This window comes from Hyla sarda, chromosome 11 (genome assembly GCF_029499605.1).
Source record: "Hyla sarda isolate aHylSar1 chromosome 11, aHylSar1.hap1, whole genome shotgun sequence".
NCBI lineage: Eukaryota > Metazoa > Chordata > Amphibia > Anura > Hylidae > Hyla > Hyla sarda.
In genome coordinates this window covers 90,848,511-90,859,577 of record NC_079199.1, presented here as the reverse complement: position 1 = coordinate 90,859,577, position 11,067 = coordinate 90,848,511, and the positions used below count along the sequence as shown (strand labels likewise).

Below are 11,067 nucleotides of genomic sequence, written 5' to 3'. Positions count from 1 at the left end.
GTGTGAAGTTACAACCAGATTGTCCACTAATGTAATGTGTAAGAGGTTTGTAAAATGTATTAGTTCATTTATAATCAGAGATATGACAACAATTGACAAATAAATTTTTTGATATGTTTGCTCTGTTCAGTGGTATTTATTTCCCACCCAGGTAAAAGAATATTTTTGAACGTATAGTAGGTGCCACAAAAATCACCTGACTCCGGCTAGCCACAGTGTCATGGAAATCTTCAACCAGACAAAATGGAATTACTTTGTGCTGGAAGGATTTGTTGAACTTGAGAACTACAGTTCAGCTATGTTTATAGTCTTCCTTACTATCTACATTTTAACTCTTATTGGAAACATGTTGATTATTTTGGTGGTGTATAAAGACATTAATCTTCACAAGCCTATGTATTTCTTCATCGTCAATCTGTCCTTTCTAGAGACTTGGTATGTTACCACCACAACCCCAAAACTTTTAATGATGCTGTTAACCAAAGATAAGAAGATCTCATTCTACTGGTGCTTTGCTCAACTCTACATGTTCCATGGGTTGGGTATCACCGAAGGCATCGTATTGTCTGTCATGGCTGTTGACCGCTTTGTAGCCATATGTAAACCTCTTAGATACAACATTATCATGAGTACCAGAGTCTACAGAAACCTAAGCTTGATGTGCTGGATAAATGGTTTTTCAATAGCGATAATTCCAGTTACACTTACTTCTCTGGTTCCATTATGTGGCTCCTACCATCTTTATCATTTCTTCTGTGACTTAGCACCATTACTTAGTCTGGCATGTGGGGACATCACAGTCACTGTCACCATTAACAGATTTGTTGGTGGTTTTACCACAATGTTTAACCTCGCAATCATCATTCTTGTATATATTAATATCACATATTCCATCATAAAGATGAAGACTAAGAGTGGACGAATTAAAGCTTTCTCCACCTGTTCCTCCCACTTGACGGTGGTGACCTTGTTCTTTGGTACCGCTTGTATTGTTTATGCTGTTCCAAAGAAAACCCATTCAGTAGATACTGACAAACTGTATGCTCTTGTATATGCTATGTTCACCCCGTTTCTCAACCCCATTATCTATAGCTTAAGAAACCGAGAAGTAATGTCTGGTTTAAATAGGGTATACAGGGCTTTTAGGGGTAGATCAATCCTTTTTAGTAGACACTGATGTAGTGCTGTAAAATATACATAGTGTTTTTATGTTTATATGGTGGATATGGGGATTGGTAGTTATATTTACACTCAATGTTGCCATTTCTTAAATGTTTTTGAAAAAAATGTTGGGGCAAACTGTTCTTAAAGGGGTACTCCGCTCCTCAGACTTTGTTCTCTCAGCCAAAGCAAATACGGAAAGCATGCATTCATTCTACAACACTAGAATAGCAACACGTGGAATACTACATGCCAACTTCTAACATGGCTAGTCCCTTCCTGGCCCCAGACAGCAATAGTGATCACTATGCTAGCCTAGTGTCTCCTCAAAGCTAGCAGGCAATCCTCTTGTATAGTGTCACACAAGCCAACACCATGTATTTCAGACTCCAGTCCATTAGAGCCTCTTCATCCTTAGTTCCTCCTACGAAAGTGCAAGCTGAAGCCCTGATGTTCAAGCCTCTATACAGACCAAAAGCAAATCCTACTGACACCTTACAAGGATGTCTTTACACACTCTGTTTGACAACAAACTCAGGCCTTTAATAAAAATTTTAAAAAATGATGTCACCGAGATGCCAAACCTTTTAATCAGTCGGGGTCTTCTATGTTTGCAGGACGGCTTTAACAGTGGGCCAGCTTCACTAGTAGAACATTGGCTTACGTTTTTCCTGGGCAGAAGATGTTAGCTGGCAGGCTACTCTCGCTCTATTTGCTGGCTTTGGATAAATGATTTACGGTACTAGTGTAGCTGGGCTCAAGTTAAACTTTTTGTCTCTCTGTTCTGGTTGACAGAAAAACCACACAGCAGAGTGCTCCCTTATGTGATTCAATAATAACTTAAGTTAAGTCAGTGCGCATAAAAGGATTGCACTTACCAAAGAACAAGCAGCAGTATTCAGTAAGATGTCTTAAAGGAACACCTGCTTCTTCCCACATGCAAAGCGTGGACGATATTGCAATGTTTTCTCCAACTTTCCAACTTCCATTGGACACATCAAGTAATAAAAATATCTATAACCTAGATTAAAGGGGTATTGCGCTCTGAGACATCTCATCCCCTATTCAAAGAATAGGGGATAAGATGTCTGATCGTAGGGGTCCCACCGCTTGGGACCCCTGCGATCTCCCTGCTGCACCCAGCGTTCATTTAGAGCATCACGTCCACGCCCCCTCAATGCAAGTCTATCGGAGGGGGCATGATGGCCGTCACGCCCCCTCCCATAGACTTGTATTGAGGGGGTATGTGATGTCACGAGTCTCCGCCCCGCATCGCCAGTCATCTGGCATGGAGTGTGGCTCTCTCCATGCACCGGATGTCTGGGGTGCCGCAACCGAGATCGGTTTGGATAGGGGATAGAATGTCTAGAACGAAGTACCCCTTTAAGGCATTAAAATTCCCTACTAGAAGGAACTGCTAATGATGGAGCCGTGTTCTTGGATGAGCCAATGTCACCTTGTGAATCATATATTACACTTGTGACATGTACTGTAATAAGACCTAGCTAGCAAGCAACTAACTTTTTAGCTGAAGCCATAGTGCCCAGAGTCCCCTTGGATGTTGGAAAGTTGGCAAAAACACCTTTCTTCTGCTTTCTATCTTGGTAGACACCCATTGTGATCCAAGTGGATCTGTCCCTCCACTCTCTCGAGCCCAGCTTTTGCTTTCTAGGTACCCGGCAATAATGGATTTCTTTTTTTAACAAGTCTGTTTTTATTTTTTACATAACAATAAGCAAGGTACAATGATAACAATGAATAACAATGGATAGGATCTTCACAATGTACTCTCGTTGCTGGATAAAGCAATAAACAGTTGGAATGGTACATATACGCAGCATACATAGCCAGTTACAAAGAAAAGAGACATGCGTAGATATGTCACCCTAGAAAGATCCTATTATTAAAATACAAATATTAACAAACAAAACAAGTCACGTGAATCGGGCTGGTGAAGGACTTGTTACCCTTAAGTGAAAGAGAATAGTGAGCTAGCTAAGATAGCTAAGGGTGCATCAATTAAAGTATGAACTCTAGGAGGATGAAAGCTAGATTAGTATATCAGTATGTGGGGGGAAGGGGGGGAGGGAGGGGTAAGGGGAGGGGATATGCCAGGAAGTCCTGTTTGAAGTAGCACATCTGGAGGTTGTACACTGCGGTGGTCTATTCGTGAGGTCCAGATACTTTGAATCTGCTTAATTGGAGGGCAATGGTGTAGAAAGGGACTGTGTTGTGCAAAGGCGTTTATACAAGAGCCAAGGTCCCCATAACAATTCAAACTTGTCATGGGTGAGTGATGACCAGCTGGACAGTTCCTCCATTCTGCATATTTGATTCAACTTCTCCATCCATTGTGTTTTTGTGGGAGGTACGGTTTGTCACCATCATAGGGGAATAAGAGCCTTAGCTGCTGCTATCATGTGGGTAGGCAGTGACTTGTTTGAGGGTTTTAAGAAAGGCATGGGTAGGGCCGGGGCTATGACAGCCATTGAGAGCGAGATCGAACTTTTACACACCGTATTAATTGTATCTTCCACCACCTTCCAATAAAGTTGGATTATCGGGCAACTCCACCAAATGTGTGTTAGATTGCCTATGCCCTCCCCACATCTCCAACATGAGCTAGAGTTCAGGAGACCAAGTCTGCACAGCACTTCGGGTGTTTTGTACCATCGATAGAGTAATTTAAAATGGTTCTCTTGTAGTTTAACACACCGAGAGAATCCATGAGAATTGCGAAGGACAAACCTCCTCTGTTCATCTGTGAGTTGGATATTTAATTCTGTTTCCCAAGAGTGCAAGTACAGAGGGTCACTGACGTCCGAGAGAATCCATGAGAATTGCGAAGGACAAACCTCCTCTGTTCATCTGTGAGTTGGATATTTAATTCTGTTTCCCAAGAGTGCAAGTACAGAGGGTCACTGACGTTAGTATCTGTTAATAGAGACCTGTGAAAAGCAGATAGTTTCACCTTAGTGTTTTTGTCGGCAGAATAGATGTCATCTAGCCATGTGGTGGATCGGGCAACCGCAAACTCTTTTAGAAAGGCAATACAAGTCTGTCTTGTAGAATAACTATGCATTGCAGATGAAGGGTGTGAGCGCACCAGAGACTGGAGTAACTCTAGGGTAGGGGGTGTATTATTAGGTAAGAAGTCCTCCAGCATCACTGAGTTCAGCATAGGCCATATGGGGTTCCCTGAGTATGACGAAACATCTATCACCTGTGGAATAAGTGCCGCAGGTGCTATGGGAGTAATCAGGTGTGATGATTGTGTTTTGGCATGAAATTCATGTTTCACTAGTAGGGTACCCTTTAACAGTGGGTTTGGTAAGGTGGCCACATCTTTTTTAAGCGTTACCCATAGAAGGCTCAGTTTGTTAATTCCCAACTGCTCAGTTTCGATATCGGGGCCCTGTAACAGTCCAGTACCTGTAACCAATTCCACCCAGCATTTTAAATGCATAGCTTTATACTGCAGTTCAGGGTCCGGTAGTCCTAGTTACCCCATATGTTTCTTGCGAGCCAGCAGGGAATAGGTTAGTCTGGGTCTGGTATTTCTCCACAAAAAGTTGGAAAACAGGCGTTTCAGTTTTTGGAAGAAATGTTTTGGTAAATGAATTGGAAGGAGGGTTAACGTGTATAAGTAAATGGGAAATACAAGTGTGGAGAAGATTTTTACGCCCCATCCATGAGATGAAAGGCAAGTCATATGATTTAAGCGTATCAGTAAGTTTATGTAGAAGGGGTATGTAGTTACACTCATACAATAGGGAGAGAGATTTAGGTAGTTGTATTCCCAAATACTTCATAGAAGTTTGGGGCCATAAAAAAGGGTCTAATGTCTTCAAGTACGTGGTCAATTTAGTGGGAACCGTAATATTTAGAATTTCGGAGTTGGTGTAATTCACTTTAAAGTTAGATACCTCGCTAGGCAGTAATGGATTTCTGAACCCAACACCCTTAGGCATGAGTACTGATGGTGCACACACTGGATGAGCTGTCCCTGAACTCACATCCATTCTATGCTGCATTTCTGTTTGAATTTTTATTAATCAGAAAGCTGCATTAGACAGTGTTTACGAGTTTCTCTTAACATCTTTGTTGGTATTAAATAAGAGTTACTATCATTTCCGTTAAGGTTTAGGACTGATTCTAATCATCCATTTTTTGTTGTGGGCACTACCTTCATGCTTGTTGTTAACCCACAGAAATCATACAGGAAACCCATAACCGATAGCCACACGTGTGTAATGTGACATTATCAGCCATACAGAAAATGTGATTCGTGAACCACAAGTAGTAGTAGAATAAATTTACTACTGATGTTATTCTGAACACTTTGTATATTTAAAAAAAATTGTTTAAATAGCCCTATATCAGTGAAGGATAAAATAAAGTCCATATTCTACTGTATGTCCCTTTTCTGTTTTCCGCTGTGACTGGTTGCTAGATATCCCTGACAACCACAGCTTTTTATATGCTGTTGTTATGAAGATCTTACCAAGTAACCAGTCTGTCTCAGAATACTCGGATCACAGCTGAGTTTGCACTTAGTTTAGTGCAACAAATGGTCAATGGGATTTGGCAGTACACAGACCATGGTTTCTTTTATCCCATACTGTGAGATGCAACAAGCTGTGGGTAAATCCCATCCTTATACACTTGCCAAGTTCAATAACAAGACTATATAACTTGTCTTTATACACAGCGACCGTATAAACAGTGACAGTAGACTACTCTGATAAGCCTTAAAGTTTAACAGTTTTGAGCCTTTTTTTGCATTATTAGTTAGCGCCTTAAAACAATTATCAATATTCTTTATTCATATTCCTTGCTCCTTTCAGTGTCTTATATCACACACACATACATTCTTTACGTGCATTGACATAACTACGGTAATCCGTCTTTACTCACTGTCTGCAGTGGGGATGGCAGCTCTCTGTTGTGGTGACCTCTTCCCGACTTCCTTCATGCTCGAGTTTAACAATTGATGCACCATGTGCTGAAGAGTGACAGAAATAGGGTTATCCAGGAAAAAACTTTATATATATATATATATATATATATATATATATATCTCAACTGGCTCCAGAAAGTTAAACAGATTTGTATATTACTTCTATTAAAAAATCTTAATCCTTTCAGTACTTATGAGCTTCTGAAGTTGAGTTGTTCTTTTCTTTCTAAGTGCTCTCTGATGACACGTGTCTCGGGGGCGGCCCAGTTTAGAAGAGGTTTGCTATGGGGATTTGCTTCTAAACTGGGCAGTTCCCGAGACACGTGTTATCAGAGAGCACTTAGACAGAAAAGAACAACTCAATTTCAGAAGCTCATAAGTACTGAAAGGATTACGATTTTTTTATTAGAAGTAATTTACAAATCTGTTTAACTTTCTGGAGCCAGTTGACATTTAAAAAAAAGTTTTTTTCCTGGATAACCCCTTTAAGCATCGGATGGTAAACATGAGCATGCAGGAAGCAGGGAAGAGTTCACCACACAGAGAGCTGCCATCCCTGCTGCGGACAGTGAATGAACAGCTTTTACTCATGACAAGGCACATATTGTGTAGGGGGCAGCATTTTGGGAACTTAGAACACTGGAGGGAGCAAGAAAGGTTAACAAAGCATATTATTAAATGTTAAGTTGTTGACACTAGATAATAAATTATCAAAGTTTTATTCACAGAAAAAATATCAAACGTTCACAAATAAAAATGTAAATGGTTACATTGAAGGAAATATTTTTGTTTATTGAGCTGCAGATTACCTTACACAGATGATTATACTGGTGTGACTAACATACCAGTGCTGCCCGAGGTGATGAAAGAATAAGCTATAAAAACTACTTTTTCAGTGTCCTGGGGGTGGTCAAGCTGCTTAAATGCTGCAGCATTGCTCACCTCCTGGCTTCCTTTTCCTTCATGTACAGCAGGGGTCTCAAACTCAAATTATCTGGAGGCCACTGGAGGTAGCAGCTGGGTGAGGCTGGGCCCCATGCGTCCCTTACATATAATGCCCCCATCATGCGCCACTTACATATAATGCCCCCATCATGCACCCCTCATCATCCACCAGCAACCCCCCCATTCCCCCTACCCACGTGTGGTGATAGCATGAGCTGACAGATGATGGGGGTGCTACTTCTGGGGGTTCCCCACATAAGTAGTAGCAGGTTCCCCACATTAGGTAGTAGCAGTTTCCCCACATTAGTTAGGTAGTAGCAGGTTCTTCACATTAGGTAGTAACAGGTTCCCCACATTAGGTAGAAGCAGGTTCCCCACATTAGGTAGAAGCAGTTTTCCCACATTAGGTATTAGCAGGTTCCCCACATTAGGTAGAAGCAGGTTCCCCACATTAGGTAGAAGCAGGTTCCCCACATTAGGTAGTAGCAGGTTCCCCACATTAGGTAGAAGCAGGTTCCCCACATTAGGTAGAAGCAGGTTCCCCACATTAGGTAGTAGCAGGTTCCCCACTGGCTGTTCTTTTTCCTCCTCTCCTCCCGCGGACATCTGCCCCCCCCCCCTTCCTCTTTAGTGCACAGAGCGGGCTGACGAGTGCGCTGACATCATCACAGCCGAACTTCTTCCACCGGTATGGTAATCATCATCATACTGTACCATATATTGCTGTAAATGAGAGATTAGGACCAATGGTTCAAAGGAAAATGAAGATGACTCTACCTTTATTTGAAGAATTGTTGTTTAAATGTTGTTCAATGTACATACTGTAAATAAATAAAATAAGCCCTAGTGTGTTTTGTGGCTAAAACTAATATAAGACCCGGTCTTATTTTCAGAGAAACACAGTAGTAGAAGATTCCCCACATTAGGTAGAAGCAGGTTTCCCACATTAGGTAGTAGCATGTTCCCCACACTAGGTAGTAGCAGGTTCCCCACATTAGGTGGTAGCAGATTCCCCACATTAGGTAGTAGCAGGTTCCCCACATTTGGTAGTAGCAGGTTCCCCACATTAGGTAGTAGCAGGTTCCCCACATTAGGTAGAAGCAGGTTCCCCACATTAGGTAGAAGCAGGTTCCCCACATTAGGTGGTAGCAGATTCCCCACATTAGGTAGTAGCAGGTTCCCCACATTTGGTAGTAGCAGGTTCCCCACATTAGGTAATAGCAGGTTCCCCACATTAGGTAGAAGCAGGTTCCCCACATTAGGTAGAAGCAGGTTCCCCACATTAGGTAGTAGCAGGTTCCCCACATTAGGTAGCATTGTCGTCTTCGTCCCCCGACTCTCACACACACACAGACAGACACCCACACATGCACACACACATAGACACATTTACCTGTCCTGTGCTGCACTTCTCCAATCTGGCGGCGGCCTGACGAGTGACATCACTGACGTCCTCCTGTGCGGGTCTGCGGAGGGACGTCACATGTGCGACGTCCCTCATCAGACTCAGGCCGTTCAGCCAACAGGAGACCAGGAGGAGGGCAGGGTAAGTGAAGCCTTCTGGCATTTAGCGCTGCTTGCCCCAAGCAGGGCTAAATGCCTGAAGAAGTTACCTGCCCGACACCCGGAACTGCATGTTCCGGGCATCGGGCAATACAAATTACACATACCAGGTGCGGGCCACAAACTTTCGTTCCGCAGGCCGCAAATGGCCCGCGGGCCGGGAGTTCTAGATCCCTGATGTACAGGATGATTGACATTTTAGGCCTTAGCTCTGCAAGCTGACTTGTGCACATCAGTTATACAGGGCATAGAGGGGAGGAGGAAGCCAGGAGACAAGTGAGTCTGCGGCACTTAAGCAACTAGGCCCCGCCTCCTGAACTATAGCACCACAAAAAAAAAGCTGTTTTCATAGCTTATCCTCGGGAAACACTGGTTACACCTGTAGTATTGTCTTTGTAAGGGTTTCTGTAGCTCACATGAGTTAACAGATCTTTGAAAATAAAAATGTGTTTAGTCAAATATTGTCCAAAGGGGATACAAGAAAAATCAACAAGACAATAAACAGCATCCATCACGTATTATTAATGTGTTTAAGGAGTGAACAGTGAAGAACAAAATCAGGAAACCAAAGTTTTACTTTTATTTTGCAAACTTACACAACTTGATACAAGGTGTAATAGTGACATCTTGAGGTCAAATTTGTGTACTATACAGCAAAATCAGAAGATGTGTAAGGTAAATGAAAGAGACATATTGTAGATAGATAGATGTCTATACATACTCTTATAATAGGAGGTCCACAGATTTCATAAAACATAGCTGTTATTAAAGATACAATAAAATGAACATAAACAATTTATAATAGATAATTTGTAATTAGTTAGCCTGGATATTGGCCCACTTATGCTTGCCTATGACGCTGACCCTGCTGGTCAACAGACCCCCTACCTATTGATGCAGGGAGGCCTTCCTACAGACAGACAGCCCACACACGGATCCTCCTATCTCACCCTATATTTTAAGGATGGGATAGAGGTAGGTATAGGGAATGATGCAATATGGCGGATATCTGTTAGACAGTATCTCCAGATATCACCGCGTGAGTCAGGTGCATACAACACATAAGATCAAGGTATCAATGTAACATTGGTATAAACAATACCGATTGGTATAAACAATTTAAATGATTAACATCCAACGCGTTTCGTTGTGTCCGTTACTCTGTGGCACAACTCATCAGGGAAATCAGGTTAGAGAAGTAGGTGCACACAGTAGATAAGTGCCTCTCTATCTTCTTCCATGTTAGTGTAGAGCTAGGTGTAAGCACGGAGGTATAGGATGTGTTTTCAGAATCTCCTATCATAAGGAGGAATCACATGTATATGTTAATGACTTTATGCAGGTAGTCCATAGAGATATAGATATATCGTATTATAGGTGGACTTTTAGCTTAGCTTATAGCTGAGATGACATATACTTGACATCATATTGTTTAGATAGATGGTGCAGGGTCGCTCTGAGGTCTAGAGAGGAATACCGTGGATGGGGGCTCCGGGCTTGCGACGATATGGCAGCCAAATGGAGGTAAACTTTTGATCCAGGTGATTTCCGGTGCTCAGGAAGCGATGCCGTGGTCCGGATCTGGACCACGGTCCGTCAGTTGAGTACCCCTGCTATAGGAGGACATGCCCTATTCAGAGAGGAGAGGGTAACTGTTAATAGATTCATGTATTTCCAGTAATAACAGTAATGGCACAATGCCATTATTATATCAAATGCCCTAGCATATTCCACAGCACTGTACATAGCTTGTCATGACTCAGATTGGTCCCTTACCCCAGTGGGGCTCTAAATTTACCTGTTAATATGATTTTGAATGTAGGAGGGACCATGTATGTGGGACGCCCTGTATGTAGCTTTCCTCCTGTAAGTAGCTTACCCCCCCTGCAGGTAGTTTACCCCTGCAGATAGACCCATAAACTCTCTGTAGGAAGTTTGCCCCCAGTATATAGACCCCCCATAAGTATTTCCCCCCCTGTATATAGACCCCCCGTAAGTAGTTTGCCCCCTGTATATAGACCCCCCTCGTAAGTAGTTTGCCCCCTGTATATAGGACTCCTTTGAAGTAAGTTTGCACCCAAATATTAACCCCTTAACATGTACCTGTCATTAACAAGAACATTTGATATAATGTAGATAATACTATTATATGTATATTTGTAATATACATTCATTATAAAATTGTATATTTTTGGGTGAAAAAATGCTATCCCTGCAGCTATTGCCTGTGTGTCTCTGTGAGTAGTCAATATACAGGAAGTGAGGGCAGGACAAGCAGGGCTGTGTTCAGGCTCCTGGGTTGTCAATCATCCTCATGTGTGAGCCGGGGGGGTGTCAGAGCCTCACTGCCCTGCTTGTCCTCAGTGTACAGAGCCCGGCTTTTCCTTTGTGTACAGAGCCCTGCTTTTCCTCAGTGTACAGAGCCCTGTTTGTCCTCA

General features: G+C 42.4%; 1 protein-coding gene across 1 annotated transcript; it reads left to right on the top strand.

Moving 5' to 3' along the window:
• The first annotated feature begins 220 nt into the window (after positions 1–220).
• On the top strand, positions 221–3,941 carry LOC130294906 (olfactory receptor 6N2-like). The gene is made up of 2 exons (XM_056545055.1): positions 221–1,108; positions 3,867–3,941. The coding sequence occupies exons 1-2, from the start codon at positions 221–223 to the stop codon at positions 3,939–3,941; spliced, it is 963 nt and encodes a 320-aa protein (XP_056401030.1).
• The last annotated feature ends 7,126 nt before the right edge of the window (positions 3,942–11,067 follow it).